Below are 27372 nucleotides of genomic sequence, written 5' to 3' on the forward strand. Positions count from 1 at the left end.
GGTGGCAGATGGAGTATAATGTGGGGAAATGCGAGGTTATTCACTTTGGTAGCAAAAATTGAAAAACAGAATATTTTTTAAATAGTGAGAAAATATTTAATGTTGGTGTTCAGAAAGATTTAGTTGTCCTCGTACAGGAAACACAGAAAGTTAGCATGTAGGTACAGCAAGCAATTAGGAAGGGAAATGGCATGTTGGCCTTTATTGCAAGGGGTTTGGAGTATAAGAGTAAGGATGTCTTGCTACAATTGTACAGGGCTTTGGTGAGACCACACCTGGAGTACTGTGCACAGTTTTGGTCTCCTTATGTAAGGAAGGATATACTTGCCTTAGAGGCGCTGCAACGAAGGTTCACTATTCTTTTGTATGGTAGTAGCAAAGCAAATCAGATGTCAATATCTAAGTCGGATATCCAGGCCAACGCTTCTGGTGTAACAGTGTGGATATCTTGTCGGCTGCCTGCAAATTTCCTCTGAGGGCAGTGCTCAATGATGTGCTCCAGGGTCTGATTAGGAGCTCCACAGTCGCATGATGGTTCACTAGATTGATTCCTGGGATGAGAGGGTTGTCCTATGTCGAGAGATTGAGTAGATTGGGCCTATACTCTCTGGAATTAAGAAAAATGAGTGATCTCATTGAAACATATAAGATTCTGAGGGAGATTGACAGGGTAGATGCTGAGAGGTTGTTTCCCCTGGCTGGAGAGTCTAGAACTAGGGGGCATAGTCTCAGGATTTAAGACTGAAATGAGAAGGAATTTCTTCACTCAGAGGGTTCTGAATCTTTGGAATTCTCTGCCCCAAATGGCTGTGGATGCTGAGTCGTTGAGTATATTCAAGGCTGAGATAGATGGATTTTTGGACTCTGGGGAATCTAGGGATATGGAGATCGGGCGGGAAAGTGGAATTGAGGTTGAAGATCAGCCATGAATGGCAGAGCAGGCTCGAGGGGCAGTATGGCCCACTCCTGCTCCTAATGCTTGTGTTCTAATACTTGAGGCAATCAACATCATTTAATGAACAGTGACTTGTTGCTTTTTTTGCATATTTGAAGCAATCAGGTACAAATGCGACAAAAACTATGCGATGGACATTTTTCCTATGGAGTTACAGGACTTTTAATTGTAATGATTTGGTTTGTGATTTTATATTGTAATCACATCATGTTTCTCCTATTCTGGCTTTGCAGAAAACACTGTTTGTGCACAACATTGATCCCCTTCATTATTTAAAAAAAATACTTGGATGAAGTCTCCCTGTAATCCTTTCTCCAGAGAGAATCGATTAATTCCTTCACATGGCTTCATAGCTCTGTGATCTAAAAACTGGAATAATCTTTGTTTCCCTTCTCTGAATTTCTTCCGCTGTATCTATGGGTTAGAAATTGGTATGTGTTGCGCCCGTTTTTTGGGGCATAAAATAGGCACAAAGCATACTAACTTAGCAGTGGGATGGCCTGTGTTCAATCTGTGCAGGCGTTGGCCCCTCTGCTAAATTCATGAGACCTTTTTTTTTTAGGTGTCATGGGTGAACCGGGCCCTTAGATATGTGTATTGGGGCCCAACGGCAGTTGATAGACTCCATTGAGAAATTAGTTGGCGACGAGTGGGGCAGGGTCGGGCCTGTCCCGCTCAGGATTCTAAAGAAGTTCCCATGGCCGCCAACTCCAGGTAAGTTTAAAAAAGTATGTTCTTTTAAGGAAGCCCATCCTGTGGAACCAAGGGGAGCAAGAATGTTCATCCGACTCCACAGTAATCGTGATTGCCCCCCCACCAACCAGAACCCACTCCAATCCCCTCCATCATGAGACTTACCTGTGGGCCGCTGTCGGCGATGCAGGTAGCCCGACATTGATGTCTACACTCTGGCGAGCTGCCTGTGGAGACATGACCAGTGCCGACAGAGTATGCCGATGAGGACCGAGGACCAATTTCTATCAATACTTGGGCCTCTTAGTTCAGGCGCACTCTGGTCGTGCACCGCCAAGTCTGGGCCCATTTTTGTGAGTTCAAATATGCCTTACTGTAGTGCCCTCCCTGGAAACACTCCTGAACGATGCACATCACCATTTTTTAATTTAAAAAAATAACCTAGTAAAATAATATTTTGGGCCACGACCCAGGTATTCACCCCCAGCTGGGCCCAACTTGCACCCTTGCAGTGGCCAATACGCTTCCTTTCATGGGGGTAGGGCATCCCAACCACTGCCATTCTTATCAGGCCAGGGATGAGGATAATGCCAGTCTGGGTGTCTTCTCAGCCATGGTCTCTTTGACACAAATAACCTTTTTTGAGATGGGCAGAGACTCGACCCCCAAACAAGGCCCCATGGAAACTGGTGTGGAAGCTCGGGACCTGCTGAATCCTTTACCTGTCCTTCCATGAACTCCCATCGGACTTGCAGCAGGATTGCACCAGAAGAGTTACTGATTTTCAGCTCCTCTCCTTTTAATACCTGCATCAAGATCATTTATAAATATTTTGAAATGAGCTCTCTAGACTAATCTCTGGGGTACTCTACTGTCACAGCTGTCCAATTAAAATTAATACTGATCATAACCTTTAGTCTACTTTTACTTAACAAATGTATTATCCCAAGTTATAATTCCTCCTTTATTCAGAGAACCTTCACTTCAGCTACAAGACTGTTGTCAGAAACCTTACCAAATGTTTTCTAAAGGGCAAGAAATAACATGTCAACCGCATTACCATAATTCACTAGTTGTATTACATCCAAATAAAACAACAAATAAATAAAGGCACACAAATAAAAGCATTAATCCTGTGTTGTCAGCATGATTTTTCATAGATTTGTTATTGCGAAGGAGTGGAGTTAGGGCAACTGCAGTTCCTCCGAATGTTTCTTTCTTAACAATATGTTTGGAATAAATTAATTCAGTCTATCCTGCTTACTTTAAAAATGATTGCCTCTGTTAGATCCCTTCTCACCAAATATAATTCATTAACTTCAGAGGTTGCAGGCTTGCCCCCATCTGCTCTTCATGAGTTATTAACTAGGAGGGGCCAAAGAATAGCTTGGCTGAATCTTCCTCTGATTTTCTATAAATGTATGGTCTTACGACAATAATAAACCCCATTTGTACATACATTGGTATTTTACTGCTGCAACAATTCCCAGTCTCCAATGTGTACATAACTTGCATTTCAATATTGGTTAATTTTACAATACTGTTCAACAAATAGGTGCATTTTAATAACACAGCCCAGCATCACAGTATGTAAAATACTGGGTAATTAACATATGAAAGAGTGTGGACAGAATCTGACTTGGATGTAATGTCCTCATGGGCACAATAGCCTGCTGACTCGCAGATAAATCTTTGTCTTCACCGGCGGGGCAGTAATCTGAGGTGGCAGATCGCTCACCCACTGTAGAAACTGTCTGATTTTCATTCAATTCGCGGGCAGTTCACTCTGCCACATTACTGCCCAGATAATGAAGGCTAAAATGTACTCATCATTGTCTCACACCAAGACCACTGGGGAAAGGGACAAGAAGGCTGCCGATGCCCATGAAATCGCACCACAAAAGTCAGTCCTTTCAAAAGAGGAGAGTCGAAGAGTGAAGAAGGTTGAAGTAAAACAAATACTCTATTAACCTCTCTCCTGCTGAAGGCAGCTAAAAATCGGTATTAATTATTAGTGAATCACTGCTAGCTCAGGGTGAGGAAGAGGTACTGGATGTGATTGATTACCAAAGTTGGATTTGTAACTCCGTGCAAGCTATGTGGTTATAATCAGGGACAGAGTGAAATTCGGTATTGTTGGTGTTTGCATACCTTGCGCTCTGTTGTGTTCAGAAGACAAGTCCGTATGCGTGGTATATTGTGTGAATTCATCTCTTGTTTTTAAGAATACAACAAAGGTGTGCCGTAGGAGTACAGCACGTTCTCGGAATACATCCTTCTTTAGTTATCAGGAGTCTGTCTTGTTTCTGATTTGAGGAGTGAGGAGAATCAATAACCAATAGACGTACACATGCTTTTACGCTCAGTAACTGCATATCCATGATGTGAAAGTGTGTGGGAAGGAATGCAAAGCACAAAAAGAACAGCTGTTTAAGTCAGCATTCCCTTGCCTCATTTTTTACAATAATGATCCCTAAGAGTGCATTCCATGCTTGTATTCCTTTGTAGTCTCCTATACAGACGTGTATTCTGAACTTTTAAATGAATCCTTACAGATATTGTTTGATCAAGCTGTTTTCTTTGGTTGAGAGGGTGGGCATTGGACTTATGCCAGTGCTAATCTCATCCCACTGGTGGGAAGTGTGTGAGACCTGACTCCGGTTTCAGTTTTTCCTGTTTACCAGTAGGGGAGTGCTTCCTATCTGCCTGGGCCTCCTCCAGATGGCTTGGCTAAGATTAGGGACCCACCAAGTTGGTCACCAGCATAAATCTATTACTTACTGCCGTGTGGTTTAATGACAGGTGATGGCTAGCAAGGGAGTATACAAATCGCCCATTACAATTATCATCATATTTTTAAAATAGTTGTAGCTATTGATTTTAGACACCTTGGGCTGGATTCCAGGGCAGGATAGCAATGGGGCAGGACATCCGTCTGTCCCTTTGAGCCCACTGCAACCCCAACCATGGGACACTGCAATTGGCATCAGTGCCCTGAGTTAGTGCAAAGAAAATTCAGCCGGACTACTCACTTCTGATCCCTATCCAGTGACTTCTTATATGTGTTGGGATTGGATGAAGGTGGGCTGTGATGCCCCTACCCTGCAGATAATAGCCTGTCAACTTATTCTTCAAGCCTACACATGCAGAATGGGCACTTGGAGTACTGGAGAGCTGATGGCTCATGTGCTACAACATGGACAATAGTTTGCATTTATATAGTGTTTTTAATCTAAGAAAATGTCCCTAGGCACTTCAGAGTCCTAATCAGACAAAAATGGACAGCAAGTCAAAGGAGGAGGTATTGAGGGGATAACCAAAATCTTGGTCAAAGAGGCGGGTTTTACAAAGGGTTTTAAATGGACAAGAAAGAGGTGGAGGGGTTTAGGGAAGAAATTCCAGAGCATGGGCCCTAGATGGCTACAGGCACTGCCACCAATAGAGGGGCAAAGAGAGAGGTGTACACACAAGAAGCCAAAGTTGGAGGAACAGAGAGTTCTAGGGGGTTCCATAAATAGCATTCTAATGTAAATGATTGAACACCTTCTTCCCTTTCCTCCTCTATCATCCCTAGTCTCTCACTATTAAGAACATATTCTGATTTGTCTCTTAGATCCAAAGTGGATAACCTTGCAGCTCCCCACATTGAACTTTACCTGCCTGTTCATTTAGTCTGTGTCTCATTGTATCTTTTTACTGTGCCTTCTAACTTTGTTTTCCTCTGCAAACTTGGATATACAACTTTCTATTCCTTCTTCCAAGTCATTGATATGTATGGTGAAAAGCTGAGACCGCAGTACAGATCCCTGGGGAAGACCACTTCTCTGCGGAATATTATCAAATGCCTTTTGGAAGTCCATGTAGACAACACCTATAGACACTCCCCTATCCATCATGCTAGTGACCTCCTCAAAAAATTCAAATAGATTAGTCAGAAATGACCTACCCTTCACAAATCCACAATGCCTCTCTTTGAACAACTGATACATATCTAAGCGCTCAGTCACTCTGTCTCTAATGGTAAGAATAATTTCCATTCATTTGATATTAAACTGGCAGATCTATTATTACTGGTTTCTTCTTAAATAATGGAGTGACATTTTCAGTTTTCAAATCCAAAGGCACGAGAGAGATTTGGAAAATTATGACGAACATATCTGCAATGTTCTCATTTATTTCTTATAATAACCTGGGGTGGAAACCATCTTCAGCACATTTATTTTCTCCATTACCATTTTTAAAAACTTGTATTCACTGTTCCAACACTTGACTTATTTTTAGGTTCCCTTGTACCACTGGTATTTTGTCCTCTTCCGCCACTGTGACAACAGATACAAAGTACTCATTTAACAAGTCTGCCATTTCCTTATTATAGTCTTGCCTGCATCTATCTTTAATGGGGTCACATTCCCCTTTACCACTCTCTCTGTTAATATATTAATACAGGCTTTTTGTTTGTATCCCTTTTATAGCTCTGTTGGATTTCTATTTTTCCCTGCTTTTGTGTAAGCCTTTTCTTTTAGCTTGATACTATCTTTCCCCTCATTTGTTGACAATGGTTGGTTAACTACACAAGTGGAGTTTTCGCCTTTTAGGGGCATGTGCTGGTTTTGTATCTTACCAAATACTTCCCACTTCTTGCCTGTAATATTTTGATGATTCTTAATTTCTTGCCAATAAAACTCAAATTAGTTCCAGTGCCAAAACAGCCCAAGATATGATAGTTTATGGTACGAGTTATGTTATTGTGGTTACTCTGTGATTGTGATTGAATAGTTGAACTACAATTAACATCACCTTATTATTCCCCATTCTCTATTGTGCCATGCAGCTACTTTGCCTTTACCCTCTTTGCACACTCCAGTAGTGTTTATTCCTATTGCATCTGTGTAGTCAAGTTATATCTAAGGGAATTATTTGAAATAGAACAACATACTCCCAGGTTGAATATAAGTGAAAATGCTACAGATTTCTTTTCTTTTTGTGTTACTGGATTCATATTCCCCACAATCCAAACATTGAATTTAGTGTTAACATTCAACTCTAGGTCACCTCTGTGCATGTGAGTTTTGTACTTTATACCTGCATAGTTTCTATATTTACATGAATAATCTAGCATAAATGGTATCTATTAAGGCCCTTATTACATATTACCCAGACTAATTCACCATAACATTTCTTTATACTGCTTCAGTTTTAAGTATGTTAGAAGGCAGGGTTCTTAATTGCTTCTTTGGCAAAACTGATTAGTTCTCATTTCAAAAACAATAGATCTGCCAAAGATCCCCTTTAGACAATGCATAAACTAATGTTTAAATTCATTCTCAGAACGAGAAAAAGCAGAGCACGTGAAACTAGATCTTGGCCTTGGTATTTTCCTTTTCTTTTGTTGCTTTGCTTTTTGCTGTGATTCCATTATCTAAGACTTGCAGCAGACCAATTTCCAAAAAGGTATCTCTGGGATACAACTGATTTGAGTGAGCAACACCCATGGGATCCATGGGGCTGGCTTTCAAATGGCTAGATGTAAATCTACAATGTATAAACATTGAATTTTTCCATAAAGCCGAGCAGACATGTGCTTTCATCTATTACTCCATGATATAGCAGCTTTTAATAACGCTTGACAGTAGCCAGTGGACCATCTCTTTAAAATAACTTTTTGGCAGCAACATCAGTTGATATTCACTTCATCAAATGCAGATGCAAGTACAATTTTTACTATTAAATTGTCGTCCATGCAAAATAGATAGTTCATTCGTCAAATCATGGTGTTGTGAGTATTTCAGTGGGGTGCACATCTAGTAATTACATCTTGAATAAAATTCTTTGACGGGGGTTTTCTTTCAGATTTTAATTCTAATTTAAATAAGCACTGTTACATTCTGTATTTATTAACTCTAATTTAAATGTTCAGGATAAGGTACAGTACTAAAATAAATTATTTTTCTCCTGATATCCCATTTATGTTTTAAGTTGTTCTTTGGTATTACATGTACTTACACCACTTATCCACCTCATTTAACTGAGTAAAACCATGTGGATAAATGTTTGCTCCAGCCAAACATCACCACTGGAAAAGAGACTTCCACAAAATTCTGCTGTTTGATGTCCAAATAGTCTTGTAAAGTAAAAGGCAGAGAAAGAGACGAAACAGACTGACAAAATTACTGGAGATCTCTTTGTTAAATTTTCAGACTGAAAAATAAATTCAGTTTGTTATTTAATGTTATTTAAAATCACATTTCCTCTGAACTATTCTCGCTCCAGCACCATAACTTTTGTTGCTCTCTTCCTCTGTGAAATGCCTTGGGCTGTTTTCCTGTGAAAGGTGTTATATAAATTCAATTTCTTGTTGAGAAAGGCTGAGTTAGCATAGGAGAATGTGTGGTGAGTCTTGATTTCAACATAGTTGGATGTGGAAAGAAATGCACAGGATGGCAATTTGGAGCTTAGGAAGAACATGAGAGGAAAATTCAAAGGAGCATGTACCAGATTATTAGCATTAATAAAATAGATCAAGATGAGAATGATTGTAATGGAGAGAAAGAGATTGGAAACTAAAGGTGCTGGATGGACTATCTTATCAGTCAATAAGCTTTTTCTTGTATCCTTCCAGAGATGACAGATGTGCAACAATTATGTTACCAGATCTGAACTATGAAGATTTGAATTATAGGGAGAACTTTAACATTAAAAAAGGGTGGGTTGGTGGCGTGGGGGTAGTTGAAGTGTTAAAAATCGGAATCCCGACCTGAACCCGCCTCCAACCCACCCACTTCCATTTTTAGCAGAGGCAGGATGGGAAGCTTATGGCCCAGTGTATCCCTCACTCTACCATTACCATCAAGCCAGGGGACCAATCCTGGTTCAATGATGAGTGCAGAAGAGCAAGCCAGGAGCAGCACCAGGTGTACCTAAAAATGAGGTGCCAACCTGGGGAAGCTGCAACACAGGACTACATGCATGCTAAACAGCAGAGGCAGCATGCTATAGACAGAGCTAAGCGATCCCACAATCAACAGATCAGATCAAAGCTTTGCATTCCTGTCATATCCAGTCGTGAATGGTGGTGGACAATTAAACAACTAACAGGAGGAGGAGCCTCCATGAATATCCCCATCCTCAATGACACGGATCCCGGCACGCGAGTGCAAAAGACAAGGCTGAAGCATTTGCAACCATCTTCAGCCAGAAGTGCTCCTCCTGACCATCCACTAATACAGAAGCCAGTCTTCAGCCAAATTGATTCACTCCACGTGATATCAAAAAACGGCTGAGCACACTGGATACAGTGTGTATAGAAACATAGAAAATAGGAGCAGGAGTAGGCCATTCGGCCCCTTGAGCCTGCTCCGCCATTCAATGCGATCATGGCTGATCATCCAAATTCAGTACCCTGTCCCTGCTTTCTCCCCATATCCCTTGATCCCCTTAGCCTTAAGAAATATATCTAACTCCTTCTTGAATATATTTAATGAATTGGCTTCAACTGTCTTCTGTGGTAGAGAATTCCACAGGTTCACCACTCTCTGGGTGAAGAAATTCCTCCTCATCTCAGTCCTAAATGGCTTACCCCTTATCCTTAGACTGTGACCCCTGGTTCTGGACTCCCCCGCCAGCAGTAACTTCCTTCCTGCATCTAGTCTGTCTAGTCCTGTTAGAATTTTATAAGTTTCAATGAGATCCCCTCTCATTCTTCTAAACTCTAGTGAATATAAGCCTAATCGACCCAATCTCTCTTCATACGTCATTCCTGCCATCCCAGGTATCAGTCTGGTGAATCTTCGCTGCACTCCCTCCATGGCAAGAACATCCTTCCTCAGATAAGGCGACCAAAACTGCACACAATACTCAAGGTGTGGTCTCACCAAGGCCCTGTACAACTGCAGCAAGACATCCTTACTCCTGTACTCGAATCCTCTCGCTATGAAGGCCAGCATACCATTTGCCTTCTTAACTGCCTGCTGCACCTGCATGCTTACCTTCAGCAACTGGTGCACAAGGACACCCAGGTCTCGTTGCACTTCCCCTTTTCCCAATCTATTGCCGTTCAGATAATAATCTGCCTTCCTGTTTTTGCCACCAAAGTGGATAACCTCGCATTTATCCACATTATACTGCATCTGCCATGCATCTGCCCAATCTGTCCAAATCGTACTGGAGTTTCTCTGCATCCTCCTCACAGCACACACGCCCACCCAGCTTTGTATCGTCTGCAAACTTGGAGATATTACATCTAGTTCCCTCGTCTAGATCATTAATATATATTGTGAATAACTGGGGTCCTAGCACTGATCCCTGTGGTTCCCCACTAGTCTGCCTTCCACTCGGAAAAAGACCCGTTTATTCCAACTCTTTGCTTCCTGTCTGCCAACTAGTTTTCTATCCAAGTTAGTACCTTACCCCTAATCCCATGTGCTTGAACTTTACACGCTACTCTTTTATGCGGGACCTTATCGAAAGCCTTCTGAAAGTCCAAATACACCACATCCACTGGTTCTCCCTTATCTATTCTACCAGTTACAGCCTCAAAAAATTCCAGTAGCTTAGTCAAGCACGATTTACCTTTTGTAAATCCATGTTGACTTTGTCTGATCCTGTCACTGTTTTCCAAGTGCTCTGCTATTACATCTTTTATAATGGACTCTAGCATTTTCCCCACTACTGATGTCAGGCTTACCGGTCTATAATTCCCCCTTTTTTCTCTACCGCCTTTTTTAAATAGTGGGGTTACATTAGCTACCCTCCAAACCATGGGAACTGTTCCAGAGTCTATAGAATTTTGGAAGATGACCAGCAATGCAACTACTATTTCTAGGCCACTTCCTTAAGTTCCCTAGGATGTAGATTATCAGGCCCTGGGGATTTAGCAGCCTTCAATCCCGTCAATTTCCCTAACACCATTTCCCTACAAATACTGATTTCATTCAGTTCCTCTCTCTCATTAGACCCCATGTTCCCCGACATCTCTGGGAGTTTATTTGTGTCCTCCTTTGTGCCATGTCTTTGTTCCCCATTATAAATTTCCCTGATTCTGACTGCAAGGGACCTACGCTTGACTTTACCAATCTTTTTCTCTTCACATATCTATAGAAGCTTTTACAGTCAGTTTTTATGTTCCCTGAAAGCTTACTCTCATACTCTATTTTCCCCCTCTTAATTAATCCCTTTGTCCTCCTTTGCTGAATCCTAAACTGCTCCCAATCCTCAGGTTTGCTGCTTTTTCTGGCCAATTTATATGTCCTCTCCTTGGATCTTATGCTATCCCTAATTTCCCTTGTTAGCCAATGTTGAGTATACGGGCCTCAACAACATCCTGGCTGTCGTGCTGAAGACTTGTGCTCCAGAACTAGCCGTGCCTCTAGCCAAGCTGTTCCAGTACAGCTACAACACTGGCATCTACCCGACAATGTGGAAAACTGCCCAGTTATGTCCTGTCCACAAAAAGCAGGACAAATCCAATGTGGACAATTATCGCCCCATCAGTCTACTCGCAATCATCAGCAAAGTGATGGAAGGTGTAGTTGACAGAGCTATCAAGTGGCCCTTACTCACCAATAACCTGCTCAACGATGCCGAGTTTGGGTTCCGCTAGGCCCAGTTGGCTCCAGACCTCATTATCGCCTTGGTCCAATCATAGACAAAAGAGCTGAACTCCAGAGGTGAGGTGAGAGTGACGGCCCTTGACATCAAGGCAGCATTTGACAGAGTGTGGCATCAAGGAGCCCGAGTAAAATTGAAGTCAATGGAATCAGGGGCAAAACTCTCCCACTAGCTGGAGTCATACCTAGCACAAAGGAAGATGGTTGTGTTTGTTGGAGGTCAATCATCTCAGCCCCAGGACATCGCTCAGGGCAGTGTCCTAGGCCCAACCATCTTCAGCTGCTTCATCAATGACCTTCCCTCCATCATAAGGTCAGAAGTGGGGATGTTCGCTGATAACTGCACAGTGTTCAGCGCCATTCACAACTCCTCAAATAACAAAGACCTGGACGACATTCAGGCTTGGGCTGCCGAAACCCCCACCATCAACATCCTGGGGGGTCACCATTGACGAGAAACGTAACTGGACCAGCCACGTAAATACTGTGGCTACAAGAGCGGGTCTAATTAAATATTATAATGAAGCTGGAAGCCTCTTAATTAACCTCCATTTTGTGTTTAACTGTAGCTGTTTGGATTTTTCACACCTGGTAAATCTCGCCAGCTACAGCAAGACGAAGACTGCTGCATCCAGGAGATAGGTGCCTTTACGCCTATCTCCTTGATCCAGGGACCCTGCCGAAACTACGCTCTCTGTGATTGGAGACCCCCTCCAGGCCTCCGATCGCCCCTCCCCCAGGCCACTAATTTCCCCCCCCCCCCCCGGCCTCTGATCCCTGCAAGGCCCTCCCCCCTCCCCCCTCCCCCCAAGGTCTTCAGTGCCTCCCCCGCCCCCTCCTCCAGGCCTCCGATCGCGCCCCCCCCCCCAGGCCACCAATTTCTCCCCCCCCCCCCCCCCCCCAAGGTCTTCAATGCCTCCCCACCCCCTCCTTCTGGCCTCCAATCCGTCCTTCCCCGTGCTGCTCCTCTGGCCCTTGACTTTCTTTGGACTACTCTCCGATCTTCTCCTGGCCCCCGATCCACTTCGGACCCCTTCCCCGATCTTCCGCTGTCCCTCGACTCTCTTCGGACCATCCCATCCTCCTCCGGCCCGCGACTTTCTTCGCACCCCTCCCTGACCTTCTCCTTGCCCCCGACCCCTCGATTTTCTTCCGGCATGACCCCCACGTGATCCCTCCCTCCTTTCTCTATGCACTCTAGTGCTGTAGGCCTACCCGCCCGGAGACAGCCAGCCTCTCAATCTGGTGACTGCGGACGGGAAACAGAGGCTTCTCATTCAAATCAGGCCCTGTCGTTAAAGTCGGCAGGGCCTGCAGGAAACCCGGCCGTCCGGGTTTCCCAAACGCCTCGGAGCTCCCCTGCTCCCAACCCGCCTTCCCCATTAAAATTCAGCCCATAATGTAAGATGCTATTACATCACCTAAAGAGCAGGACTACTGTCAGTGAGAGGCTTGTTCATTCACTGAGGCTTTGCTGAGTTCAACTGTCAGTTTCACGACAAGCCCAGAATGGGTACTGCTTACCGAGGGGCTACATAGGCATGTTTTCTCTTCTCAAAATTTAAAAAATATTTATTGTTATAGATAATTCCAAAACTCATTGCCTCTATGAGGAACAGCAGAGCAGCCGTGAAATTTCCATCATTTGTCACCATGCCTTTCCTCACTGCTGAATCTTCATGCGGAACAGAAACACTGGAAGAGATGGTGGCTTTTGCTATATTGTGCAATAACCCTGTGAAGAATATAATTTCAGCACCAAAATGGAACACCACTGTGATTTGGTTTTCTACATTTATTCCAAAATGTTCTTTAATTCAATACATTTTTCCAATTCCACTCACAGCATTCTACATTAGTAATGTGCAGAAAATTGTGCAAAATTATTTGAGAAGAGAGTGAAATAGTTTACGAGCTGAAGAAGTACTAAGGGGGTTCAAATTTGTTTAAAAAAAATAAGTATTGTAGATTATGTTGGTAAATTACTATAATTTAGCTAATCTTGCCTGCATCATTGTAGACCGCAGTTTCACATACAAGAGCATCCCCTAAAACTGCTTGTTGTAGAGGTTGCTTAACACTTGCAGCCAACAGAATGCACTTTAAAACTGGGTCTCTCTGTGTGCTGTTGTTTTGAAAATGTCACACACTTCAAAGCATGAAAGCAGACTTCAGATAGTACAGAGAGGACCTTTTTGAATCAGTAAGCAGCTCTTTGATATATTCCAGTTTCCATTAATTTTAGTAATTATACACAATAAGGCTGACACTAAAGGCAAATGTATTTTTATGACAACTTTCTTCTCCTTAGTATATTCAAAAGTTCACACTTGCACATACATTTTATGAACCATTATACATTTTGATTATACAGTGCTTGCAGGAGGACTATGTTGATGCAAGCATTAAAGTTTCTTGACGTGGCTGTGCTTGCATGACAAGCTATGCCAGTTTAAGGGTTGAAGTCATTTGCTTGTGATCGCTGGGGTTCAGCCGGGTCAGAGAACCAGCTGGTCTTATTTACTAACAGCCCTATTGGTTGTCCTTTCCTGCCTGTGGATCTGTAGGTAAATAAATAATTTTAATTGAGGTAAAAAGAGAGAAAATGCTACAATAACCCGTACATTTATTTTAAAAGTCTTTCTACCCCCAAGTCAGCGGATTACTTTTTGCTGCCCGTTACATAATTGGGTGAGGCGTAAAGCGGACGGCCAATTCGATCACATCAATTTCCTGCTGGGTGGCTCAGGTTAAAATTGCCCCCAGTGTATCACTTAAATGTACTCAAAAAACATTGTTGTGCCGAACTATGATCTTTGTACATGTCCAATAATGAGAAAGTCAAATTGTATAGCTTATGAATACTTAAATGTAGGAATTACATTATTTTTACTTGCGCCTTAGCTAGCCTATTTCAGCACATGTATAAAATTCTAGTTACAGCCAGGGAGTCATACAAATATTAACAGTACAGATAATATCTGTGTAGTGCTGCACCAATGTGAATTTATAACAAAGAACTAATTGTATCTTGTCTACATTATTGACAGTCATCTTCCTTTCAAAAGGTCATGTTAAAGATGTCTGGAATTTGTAACTAATGAGTCACAACTGGTTGCTATGGAAATCTGACCAGATTGTATTGTAGTAACATGACTTGCTTAATGTGCTATTGGAGCTTTCACAGAAGGCAGATGAAAAGGGAGATGGAAGAAACCTATAAGAAATGATTGTTAATTGCCCGTCTGCAGTAGTTTTTCACTCTTATTAGTCTTGCTGATGCATAGTTGTGGCTGGCAAAAGATTGGATGTTTTAATTTTTTTCTATATGTAACCTTTGTATTTCTGATCTATAGCTTTCTGCCACTTTCTAGACAAAGAGATGGAATTTTAGAATAGACATGGGCGCAGGTAATTATTTTGTGCCTGTTGCTGTCTGTGACGTAGCATACAATGAAATAACTATGAAGTCAAGCTACCGTAAGGTGCTGGACCAATTTATTTGTGTAATTTGAACTGTGCTAATTATTTTTATCTCTTTTATAATTATCATGGGGAACATTCCTCAAAAATAAACACAACATTGGTCTAAATTAAAACAGAAAATGCAACAAATACTCAGCACTCCTCTATCACCCCCAACACCCCACTCGTCTATCACCCCCAACAGCCCCTCCTCTTCCCATGGCACCTTCCCATGCAAGCGCAGGAGATGCAACACCTGTACTTTTACCTCCTCCCTTCCCACCGTCCAGGGCCCCAAACACGCCTTCCAGGTAAAACAGCGATTTGCTTGTACTTCTTTCAATTTAGTAAACTGTATTCGCTGCTCACGATGCGGTCTACTCTACATTGGGGAGACCAAACGCAGATTGGGTGACTGCTTTGCGGAACATTGCCGTTTAGTCCGCAAGTGTGACCCTGAGCTTCCGGTCGCCTGTCACTTTAATTCTCCGCTCCACTCCCACTCTGACACCTCTGTCCTCGGCCTCCGACATTGTTCCAATGAAGCTCAACGTAAGCTCGAGGAGCAGCACCTCATCTTTCAATTCGGCACTTTACAGCCTTCTGGACTCAACATTGAGTTCAACAATTTCAGATCGTAACCTCTGCCCCCATTTTTTCGGACAGCAGGTGATGATTCTGCTATTCCCATTTACATCTCCTCTAGACCCAACTTTTGTTTCTTTAGTTGTTCCGTTACCATCCCCTTTTGCCTTGCACCATCATCCCTTCTGTCATTCGATTTCTTCTACCTTCCACCCTATCACAGACCTTCTCTTTTGTTCTTTCCTCCCCACCCCACTTTCCCTGCCTCTGTACTTGCTTAAAACCTGTTACATCTGTAACATTTTCCAGTTCTGATGAAAGGTCATCACCGTGAAACGTTAACTCTGATTCTCTCTCCACAGATGCTGCCTGACCTGCTGAGTATTTCCAGCATGTTCTCTTTTCATTTCAGATTTCCAGCATCCGCAGCATTTTGCTTTTGTATTGGTCTAAATTAGTTGTGTTCGAAGAAATAGCATTGTAGTGTTTCTCTGCATCGCCCCAAAGATTGAAACATTCTTCACATAACCTTACCTAAAAAATGACTTTATCTCACTGAGGTTTCTCAGGTCCAACCAATGAGTCACTATGGCAGCGTAGTGCTTTCAATAATCCGAGAACACTGGCTTTTCAGGCACTGGACCCTCTTCAGGCAGAATCTGTGGGAAAGAAAAGGGGAAGTGAATGCTGCCTGAAGAAACCCCAGTGATAAAAAAGAAATATCCTTTTCCACATCTACTCTTAAAAACAGCTTTGTTACCAATATTCCACCTGAGTTGCTGTTTAAACCTTTTTAGCTACAAGAAGCACCTAAGGGGAGATTTTCCTGTGTCCAGGTGCACTTGATTGCCTGAGTGAAGACCCAAGGAAATTCCCCCTTTACATACAGTGGTGTTTGGCAACTTCCATTTATCATGTATACTGTGAAATATTTGAAGCAAGCATATGCTTTTTTAATACAAGAGATTGTATGATAAAGATAATATTCATACAGTAAATTCAGTGTTTTTTTTCATTTTTCTAATGCAGCCTAAATCTGAAAGAGGGGAAACAAATAATCATGTAATTCTGTTATCAGCTGAGATGAGATAGTCTCATTAGTATTGTCCATTCTCTTTAATTATTGATTGAAAAATCAATAATATTATTGACCATTTACAGCTCTCTTCCTTTTTCAATTAATTGGTTTCCTAAGTGTTGTAATATAAACTATTGGATTTCATGGCAGCGTCTAAACTGCAACTATAGTCAAATTTACTATAGGCATTTTGTATTTTATCCAGAACTGCTAAATATAACACCGAATTGCTCCATAAGATTTGCATTTTCTGCTAAATAATTGATTGAATAGATTTCACTGCATGCTTGCTCCAATTTGTCCCCCTTCGGACCAAGTAAACTAAGGTTGTGAATATCCTATGTTTGTCATTGTTTTTGACGTGAGTTTTGCATTATTTACAACTAAGCCATGAAACCTTGTAGTCAGACAGGAAGAGATAGGGTGGGGGTATGGGAAATTTTTTATGAATTAACACTTCAGGCACAGAGCTTTGAGCAATGGGACTGCATATTGGGAATGCCGTGGTAGAGACCAGTGCACCCTGCTGAAAAGCCAAGGAAATCACACAATCAGTTGGATCTAACTGGGTTTCCATTCTGCAACTATTCACTCATGTAAAAGGCAGATGTTCGTTCCATAATTTTAATGGAGTGTGCAATCATCCTGACCATTAAAATTGGGTGTCATGAGCAATCTATGCTTCGGATGAGACACTCATTGTGAAATGGGTTGTCTCAGTTGTAAATGGGAATAACACATATTTCTGAGTATACTTTGTCATCATTAGAAAATGCAAAGGGACAGCTGTACCTCTTCAGAAAAGTCTCTTGACAAATTACTACACAGCTAACATTTAACAGTTCATTTAACAGTCCTGCTTTTTTTTTGTTCAACTGGACAATAATGATCAATGTGTATCAGCAAGATTTATAGTTATCGCAAGATAGCATAAAGCTTATTTGTTGTCATTATTTGAAGCCAGAATTCCCCATATGCAGTCCTGGTGAGCAGAGCTTTGTGTCGGGAATGCAATTTATAAAATTACCTCTTATCCTCTTATGCATCATCAGTAATTTCTGTTTGGATGCCAGATTTCCTTGTTGATAAGAGTTCAGTGACAGCTAAAATAACGGAATGATTTTATTCACTGCTGTTTCTAAGGACCTTGCTGCTGCAACTATCTAAAATGATGCTTCAGTTTTAGCATCATAGCTAATCAGTATTGATAAAGATCTGAAAATGGCTTGAATTAAAAGGTAGGGAGTAATTTTCACTTTCGGCAGGGGCGGAAAACTGCTGGTAGCGGATCAGCCACCCGTTATAAACTCCATCTGAGTTTTCTTTCCGTTGAAGTCAAAAAAGGGCTTTGGGGCTGTTCCATTTACAATCTATATTTGGTGGATCAAGACCAAGTCAGGAAGCTTAAGTCCTTTTCAGAGGACACAGCTCTCAGTTGTGTCTGAAACTCTGTGCTTGTGTCTTAATGTGTTATTACTTCAGAACAGGTTAACTGTCCTGCAGTGATTGAATATGTCACCGTAGTTATTTAGATTGAATCGGGATTAAAGAGAAAGTCTGTCTATCAAGCACTGAGTAGACAAAAACAGATGCAATTAAAATAATTGGAGTGATGCATCAATCAACATAGCAGAATGAATATTTTTTGATTTTCTCTGTTTGTGCTTGCTTTTTAAGAATATACACAGTAACTAATGCACATAGATCTCACCTTAGCATGAGATTTTTTTCCACTTTGGTTCATATGTAGATCAACTTAGGAAAAAATAGAAATTAAGTGAAATTCAATCGCATCCCAGGGAAATCAGTCAAATGCATTGTTGTAATCTCTATCTTGAGACACCCCAGAATGCCATAGTTGAATGTTGACAACTATGATGGATCACCATTAAATGATGCCACCTGCTCACAGTGATTAGTATGTCGGACTCAGTACATAGCCAGATCTCCCAGTTTGAGGGCTCTTTTGACCACCATTCTGTTTTATTGTCATGCTGATGTTATATTTCTGTTGTAATGACAGAGCTCCGCAAACTACATCTGGAATTAGCCATTAAAATGGTCAAAAGAAGCTTTGTAGTGATGTGACATTGAAATAGTATGGACCAGAAAGGATCTGGTTTGATTACTGGTCGGGTTTCATTAGCTGATCTTATGCAGGGCAATTCTGGGGATACTGTAATTGGCTTTAGGATGCCCTGTTGGGGAAGGAAAAAGCTGGGTTCCCATTTCTGATTATTCAGCATAAATTCTGCTAAATATGCCTGGATGTTGGATGAGAACAGGTTATGGCCTCCACAGTCAAATAGCCAACTGACATTCACTGCCTACACATGAAAAGTGGTCACAGAAAGGTACAAGAGAGCCACCACTGCCTGTGGAATCATATGTCTGCACGAATTGCTGTGTTCAGCAGAGGCAGATAAAGGAAAAAAAATCAAAGGGAAAAGTTAGAGGAGAAAAAAAATCCTCATAAAACCATCTCATTATGTTCTAACTGCTATAAAATTCTAAAGCAACAAACCTATGATCATTTCTGTATTATTTGGCCCATACAGTGTCACTGATATTTCTAGGTAAGACTACCTCAAGTAGTCACAAGTGACATGAAATTAATAAGGTTTAACATTCAAACACATCCGTGAATACTTCAGCAAGTGAATAACACTGACCTTTGTGATAATGCTTTAATTCCTCCTGGCCTGAATCGCTACATTTTGCTTTTAGAAATTTCACTCCTTTTTTTACCCCTTTGCAGCATCTGTGCCTCTCTTCTCATTTTGCTTGTGCACTGTTAGCATATCATTTAGAAAAAAATAGCTTTACCTCCCTCCAAACTCCGGGGAGGGGTCAGAATGGCTTTACATATGCTGCACTGCATGTGCTCTTGGAACTGTTAAGAAATCTGTTTAATTAAAAGGAGCCTGACTATGTCTGTAAAAGCTTGATTGCTTTCTTTTTAATATTTTATTTCTTGTTCAATTTCTACTACCTATCTATATGTTTCATTATAGATTCACTTAATCCGTTATTCACTTAATGGATTTATGAAATGCATACTTCAGTAATATTTTAAATGAATGCTGCTTGCAAAATGTTGTGAAAGTGCAGAATATTTATGAACTGCGTTTATTGTGGAAGTGGTATCCAATTGCTTAGATTATGCTGAAAAACAACATTAAATATTGAAATTAGGCGGGAACCCCCACAGTAATACAATAATGTTCCTGTACTATTCACTAGGGATGAGCGTTTGAATTTTGTCTTTGGAAGATGAAAATTTGCCTGTTCATAAAGGCAAAGTCAGAAAACAATCCTGACAACCCAGAACAGTCTCATGATACCTTCTCTTGATATACTAAGAAACAGAAGCACATTCCCTCATGAGACCTCTAGACATCATATCCATATGCATCACTAGACTGGCAGGGAATGTGCACATAACAAGACCAACAGAGTCCAGACGAATGCATATTACTTCAACTCCCATCCCGCACCAACACTCAAGACTGATATCAAACATAGATACGTAGCCACCTCAATACTATTGAAGACTGAATGTGTCCTTGTTGACCTCTCTCTCGTTCCCCGCCCCGCCCCAAATTGCCCGCACTATTGGGACAATTGAAATACATACTTACCATGAGACCATTATAAATCTAACATATGCTTATCACCCCCCCCCCCCCCCACAAACCACCTAGAATGTTAACAAATATATTGACCACCAAGAATTAGACAGTCTTTGAGGTCACTAAAGATTAGACCTCTATACTCATCATTAAGGAACATAGAAGCATCTCCTGTTCCCCAACTAGTCTACCTGGAATCAAGTCTTCAAAAAAATTTCAATTGTTAAAACTACATTCAGTGCTATTATTTGGGCCACAGCTACCAAATTTAAAAGGAACAAAACCTGGAAAATGCATGCCTTGTGAATAAATTTAAATATCAAATTCTGACCACTTTGGGTTTTCAGTTTGGTTGAGCGCTCATCCCTATCATTCACAGAAGGTTGCTTATCAGTAAAGCGTCACTTTGCAGCAGCTTGAATTGCAGGAATTGAAAGCTCCTGTTATTTGCTTGCAAACAGTATGATACCACACTGCATTGCCATTGATTTCATTTCTTACACCATGACTCTTCTTTTCTTAATTCCCACATGACAGCAAGGTGGGAGTGAAATCCCCCCCACTCCCCGGGAGAGGTTGTTACGTCACAGGGTAACTTTCCAGGATCAGATGGTCCCAAGTCGTCAGGAGGTAAAGGCTTAATAAGCACGTACTTGTAGTGCTGGACTTCTGTCATAAGCTCGAAAGGAATCTTGAGACCTGAATTACAAGAAGTCATGCTTTGCCTGTCCATGTAAAAGTCATTCCAGCATTATTAACCGGCTTTTCCCCAGCAATAACAAATTGGCCAATTTTTAGTGAAGCAAGTGCATTTTGTGGCTTGAAATCCCTGCAGAACCATCATTTGCATGTATTAATCGTGTCCCTAAATATTACGTTTCAGCAAAATAGATTGTTCTGTAAAATGTCTTGCTGGTATTGAGTAAAGGTCCAATAAAGATAAAAATATAGTAAATTTGCTGGAAAAATCCATAATGTTAGTGAATAAGCAACTTCCATATATAAAATTCTCTTCCAACACTGGTATGACAACCAATGTGATTCTGTATTACCAAACTAAAACTGTCTCGCATTGAAGAGGTTTTTTATGAGGTACATTATTTTGTTGAGGAAAATTAAAGGAATGCATCTGGACAAGGCCCTACAAAGACCTTATCCTTGAGTAGTCAGGTGAAAAATTTACCATACAAGTTTCATTTTAATAGAAAATTATGGAAGTACATGTCCGAATTCCCAAAATATACATTTCAAAAGTTTTTTTCAAAAATTGAATTAATTATGAGCTTTCCATTTACAGGTATCACCGTCGCTGTGTTTTTGAGGCTATGCACAGAAACTTGAGCCTAGAAATTACATAATGTTCCCAACGTAATTCTGGAGTTATTCCCACAGGAAGGGCAGCCAGAAAATAGGGTACAACCATGATTGTCTGGGTTTCTGGCCCCTTTGTAAATTCCCACAATATTATGAGCGCACCTCCCTAATTAAGTGCGGTGGCAGTTTGGGGCTCTGTCTGGGGGCATTCCCAGGCTACTCTGAGAATCCATTCCTGATAGGCCTAGTGGAACCGATGCCTGCTGAGAGTAGGTACAGGAACCGTTCTGGGTATGGTGAGGGCCCCAACATTGAACAATCCTAGAAGCGGCAAGGTGTCGCTCCAAGATCACACAGGCTCCAAGGGTCAAGAGCCCCTGTTGTGCTGCTTAGAGGCTTGGGTACCCACCCTTGTTATTTAAATGTCCCCATCCCCAGGAGTTAGGCTGCAGTCACCACCAGGACAGAGTGGTGGACGGGAGTTCCGTACTTCTGTAATTCTGGCAGTGCAGCAATACGACAGAATTTATAGCTTATGATATTTAGTCATTTGCCTTCAGCTTCCTGTTTCCCTGAGAGGAATTTTAACCCCCAAAAACGGGTGTGTTTGGGTCGGGTGGAATGTAAAAATGTTCAAAATCTTAAACCCGTCTCCAACCTGCCCACTTCCGGTTTTAACAGAGGTGGGACAGGGTGGGGTCGGCGGACCACCAACCCGCTCGCAGGAGGCGGATTGGTCATTGAACTATTATAATGAGGCTGCGTGCCTCAGAATTAACCACCCTTTTAACAACAGCAACAACACCTTCTATTTTTATAGCGCCTTTATCGTTGTAAAACGTCCCAAGGCGCTTCACAGGAGTGTTATAAGACAAAAATTTGACACCAAGCCACATAAGAAGAAATTAGGGCAGATGTCCAAAACATGGTCAAAGAGGTAGGTTTTAAGGAGCGTCTTAAAGGAGGAAAGAGAGGCAGAGAGGTTTAGGCAGGGAGTTCCAGAGCTTAGGGCCTAGGCAGCTGAAGGCACGGCCACCAATGGTTGAGTGATTATATTCAGGAACACTCGAGAGGGCAGAATTAGAGGAGCGCAGATATCTCGGGGGTGGAGGCGGGTCGTGGGGCTGAAGGAGATTACTGAGATAGGGAGGGGCGAGACCATGGAGGGATCTGAAAACAAGGATGAGAATTTTGAAATTTAAATTTAACTCCTGCTTCAGGAAACCCAACAGCTAAAGGGAGGCGAGGACTGCTGGTTCCAGGAGGTAAGTGCCTTTACACTTTTCACTTGCCTACTGGATCCAGTTTACCTGTTTTACCCACCCTCTCACACGATCTACCTACCCCCGACCCTTCTGATCTGGCCTCTGATCTACCCTCTGCTTTAGATCCTGATCTACACCTGACTCCGGCCTCTGATTTCCCCTCTGGCCTCCAGTCTCCGCCGCCCCCCCCCCCCCCCCCGCCAGCCTCTTTGATCCCTCCCTCCTTGCCACTCCCCGGCTGCGGCCTGGTGTCGAAGGCCTACCCACCGACAGTCAGCCAGCTTTTTAATCTGGCTGGCTGTGGCTGGGAAACGGAGACAAAAAATGGTAATCCTGGGTTTCCCAACTGCAAAACTGTACCCCCGCTCCCTCCCCACCTCCAAGATAAGATCGGGGCCTATGTTTCTCGTTGTATGGTCTTAACCTGGGTTTGTCTTTAAAGCCATATTAGATAACATTTTAGAATCCAATGTCTGGTTGGTGGTTTTGAGATTATAGTTTACGTGCCTGAGGCAGTACCAACAATGTTTGGTATTATAACAAGACTAAAAATGAATCAAAGTTCTGTTGTAATAAACATGGTCATTGTATCATACAAGGCAATATATTGCAACTTATCAGCGTTTACCTAGGCCATATTACTTTTACTAATCATTATTTCATCGTAACTCAAATAATTAAGTGAAAAGCCACACTTTGAGATTAAGAACTATGGTGTCAAAAATCAATAAGCTGAGTTTGTCCTTGTTACAAAAAAAAGCCCGTTAAAGGAAGTTTATTCCATTAATGTTGAAACAGACTTACTGTTTTCATCTTGTTGCCAATTAAATTAAGATTTAATTCGATTTGTGAATTCTCCTTCAGTTTGAGGTCTCTTTCACATGCCACGAGTATAGCCCCAAACACAACGTTCCAAATGGGAACTGTAATGTCTGCCCTTTTAAGAGTTTACGCTGAAACATACTTTGCCATCCTTGAGTTACCCTACATGACTTTCCCCTACTCAGCCTTTCTCGGGTAGATGCCGCCTTGTCACGGATGGACGCTGCTTCCATTTTGCACTCTATTATTCTCCAATTATCTCTGATATAGGCACCAAAGAGTATTCATTGCATGGATACTCCTCTAGGATCTTAGGTAGAAGCTCCTCTCGGATCTTGAGGTAGAAGGTTTATTAAGATCAAAGGCCACAGATCCAGTTTACCAAAAAAGACTTTTAAGAACTTCTACCCAGATATTATTCCCTACTTGAAAGAATGATGCATGGAACTTAGTTTAGGTCTCAGGAGTGGTGAGCAATTATTGCCAGAAATCAAAATTCAAAATGATTCTATTTTCTATAAACATTCAGGGAACGTGCTCAAGGGATTGATTGTGCACTGGATTTGAAAGACACAAACTCCCATATTTCTATAAGACAGGAGAATAGAAGGTTTCTTTGTGTAGGGAACAACTGCCATAACTATTACTTGAGGCAGCCTTTACCAAGTGTCTGTCCACCTTTGTCTCCAGATGTACCATCTGCATTATTACTTAAATGATCGGCTTGTCACAGTCTGTGCTCTCAAGACAGGGTCAGACAAGCTATAGTATTGGAATTAGCACCTTGGTGGACCTATGAGAAATTCCAGTTGGCAGCTCCCTCCTGCCAAGTTGTATCTAAGTACTTTAAAATGACTAGCAATGAAGTGTTAATGGTCCTTTAAGCTCTGGTTTCCGTGTATTCAATTTAGCACAGCTTGCTGGTATAGCAGTTATTCAAACATTCTTGTGTATCTCACTTAATCATGGTAAATCATGCTTCATTCAGAGGATTTTGTGGTGGTCTTTGAAGTTCAATGTCCTTAAAAGGATTCAACCGCCAGTATTTTTCCCTGAATATCCTGAGATGACTCCTTCCATCAGACGTGGTGTTAGAAGTACAATGTACTTAAAATGATCCAACCAGGAGACTTTTCTCTGAGCAACTACCTTATGCAGGGTGACACCTAATATAGTCCTCAGGCATAAATAAGGGAACTCAAATCTTAGGTCGTGGGTGGGGGTTGGTGGGGGGGGGGGTTGGTGGGGAGGGGAGTGGCGGGAGTAAAGAATAAATTAGTTCAGCCACCGAATGCTCCCATTAGGAGTTCCCAAACACAACTTCACCACACATCTGGAAGCTTATCTATAAAAGAGAAAAATTGAAAGGTACACTAAGTCCCGAAAACTCAGGAATGCTCCTCTGTGATATTGTCAAAGAATTCATATTTCCCATTCACTCTAATCCCGATATACTTTCAGAAAGTCAGGAAGGCAAAGTGATTCTTACTGACTCCCCAGGTGATCTTGGCAGCCTTAAATGACAAAATAATCAAGATCATCACTGGAAGGAAGTCTTTGATGCTTTTGTTAAAGGTATTCTTCTGGTTTGCAGATCATGGAGAGAACTTGATGCTCAGGAAGATAGAATCAGCAACTATTTCCTCTTTTAATGTCAGGTAACCCATTAGGGTTTCACTTCATGCATTTCAGTTGATAAAATATGTCTAAGATCAGACATCACATAAATCTAAGCAAACCCCCCCAACTTGGACCAGTGGTGGATGACGGTGACATTGGTGCCATAATCTCAGCTGGGAAGGGTTGGTGAACTACTTCTCCTCTAGCCATTCACCATTACTTCTAGATGTTTAACGTTAGGGCAGTAGTCCATCCTTGGCCTGTTCCTACCAAAGGTAATTTCAATATAAATAAAATTAGGAATGGCACACAACTAGTGAGTGTGGTTTGTATACAATGTATCAGGAAAAAACATGAGAATTATGAGAGTGGCTTAGGGACATTTCAATTCACTCTTAAGTGGTCAGGTGTTTGTCTTCTGGAGCGTTGTCTTTAGGACTGAACCCATGGCATGCAGATGAGGCCTCCATTTGAAGAACAAGGATTATTACTAAGTACCCCTTGTGAGTATCTTTTCCTTCTCAAAATTGACATTTTAAAAATGTGTTAAATGTATTATTTGTCATACAATGCAGAGTAAGGTTTTATTTGCACTTCAACTGATGCTAAATTTGTAGTGTAAATCCAAAGTCACGGTCTGACCCGACTCCAGAGCCTTCACTCCATGGTCAGGCTCGGCCCTGACTCCAGACTTAGTGTCGATACGTTCCGTCTTCATACATTGATTCATCCTATGGTGGTCTCTATAATGCCAGTGAGTACCTGCAAGGGCCTAGTGTTTCTCCATCTGCTCCAGAGTTCTGTATGTTTACTCATCTGTATACATACATTGAATAATGACCTGTCTGCACACAGGGCTACAGGAGTAATTATTCATGTAGGGGAGCACTTGAATGAGTGGCACAGCTTCCAAAGCACGTCATTAATCGGTTACTTCAAATGCAGCTGGTAAGTCTTTGAATTGAAATGTAATCTTTTACTGAGAAGATATGGACCAGTGAATATGCTGCAGATGCGAGGAAGAAAGGGAGGAATGGGATTACAATGAGATTAAAGCGGAACACGATGATTTTGTAGTAAGCAGTATAAGTATCTCGGGAAGTCTATGGAAAAAGTAGAATTTCCAAAGATTGAAGAAAGTCAATTATCATTATCACTGTCCACCTTTTGCAAGCAACAATCAGATTATAGGTTTGGGCTTAAGTTTCTTTTGTTGTACCAAAATAGCTATATGCAAAAAAAACTAAAGAGTCTTAAACATCAAGGGGGGGAAAATTCGTCCCCTTCGCGCCTCCCATTAGCACCAGCAGACGGCGCTAATGGGGCGCTAGACCAGTATTGCCGAGGTGAGACAGATCCAACGCCGCACGCCAAATTTGCGCCCCTCCCCATAGCGCCGCCGGTAAGAGGTATCACCAGGAACGTCAACGCCAGGTAGATCATGAAATCAGTGAATGTGCAATGCTCACTGACAGCCCAATTTGCTAAATTGATTCTCGCCACTTACCTCACCACCTGGAGTAAACGCCGACAGGGAGAGCTGGCGTGCAGCACCAGGAAGCCGGCTCCAGGGACGTTATTTAAAGGGATCATCAGTAATCACTCGCAGCTGTCAGGTTAGTGCAGTTTCAGTGTTTTTTTTGTTTGCTTCACCCACTGCAACAGTTTCATTCAGTAATTTTAAGGTTCTTTGTATCAGGAGTCTTCTGGCAACTAAAAAGTAGCTACATTTATTCTTCAAAGATTCAAACTGCTACACTTGGTAATATCAATGGGGGCTGTACTGGCGCCACCTCGCCCTCCAGGATCTACGGCGGAGGGAGTGTAGGCAGCAAGAAATACAGAAACATGTGCGCAGAGAGATGAAGAGGGACATCAGGGCTCTCACTAGGAGGCCTTACCCTCCAAGGGTATTCCGAGAGCACTTCTCCTACCTTCAATGAAGCGAGGAGCAGTGAATTGGATGGCTCCGCCTCACCAAGGAGGTGGTCACAGAACTCCACCACCTCCTCCAAACAGACCTCCAGCCTCACACCAGGATGACTTAAACCCCAGATCCCTTTTGCTCACCACATCCCCGTCATTCCATTCCTCTCGCAGGCCATATCACAGCGCAAAGCTGAAATGAGAGACACCACAAAAGAATGGCAAGTGAAGTAATAAATTTGTCAAAAAGTAGTGGACACATATTTACACCAAAAATATTTACTTTTCACCCTTGTGCAATTCCTTAGTGCCTGTCGTTACTGTGCCTTTTCCTGCTCTAGTGGCTGCAGCATGGCTGGTGGAAGGCTGCCGAGTGTCCGTGCGGAAGACTTCAGATGGCCTTGCAGGACGT

The 27372-nt window shown here is 42.0% G+C and overlaps 1 protein-coding gene across 26 annotated transcripts in view; it reads left to right on the forward strand.

The window, feature by feature from the left end:
• The window catches only part of ank2b (ankyrin 2b, neuronal), a 1120520-nt gene that overhangs the window by 355968 nt on the left and 737180 nt on the right, over window positions 1-27372 (forward strand). For 24 of the 26 annotated variants that reach the window (XM_085962266.1, XM_085962253.1, XM_085962237.1 and 21 more), the window contains one exon: window positions 20551-20643. The exons of the other annotated variants lie outside the window; for them this stretch is intronic. In XM_085962266.1, coding sequence (XP_085818392.1) covers window positions 20551-20643 — 93 coding nt within the window. The remainder of the gene's footprint in view (window positions 1-20550; window positions 20644-27372) is intronic. 26 annotated transcript variants of the gene reach the window in all.

This window comes from Somniosus microcephalus, chromosome 2, assembly GCF_052327205.1.
Source record: "Somniosus microcephalus isolate GS21.2 chromosome 2, FLI_Smic_1.0, whole genome shotgun sequence".
Taxonomy (NCBI): Eukaryota; Metazoa; Chordata; class Chondrichthyes; order Squaliformes; family Somniosidae; genus Somniosus; species Somniosus microcephalus.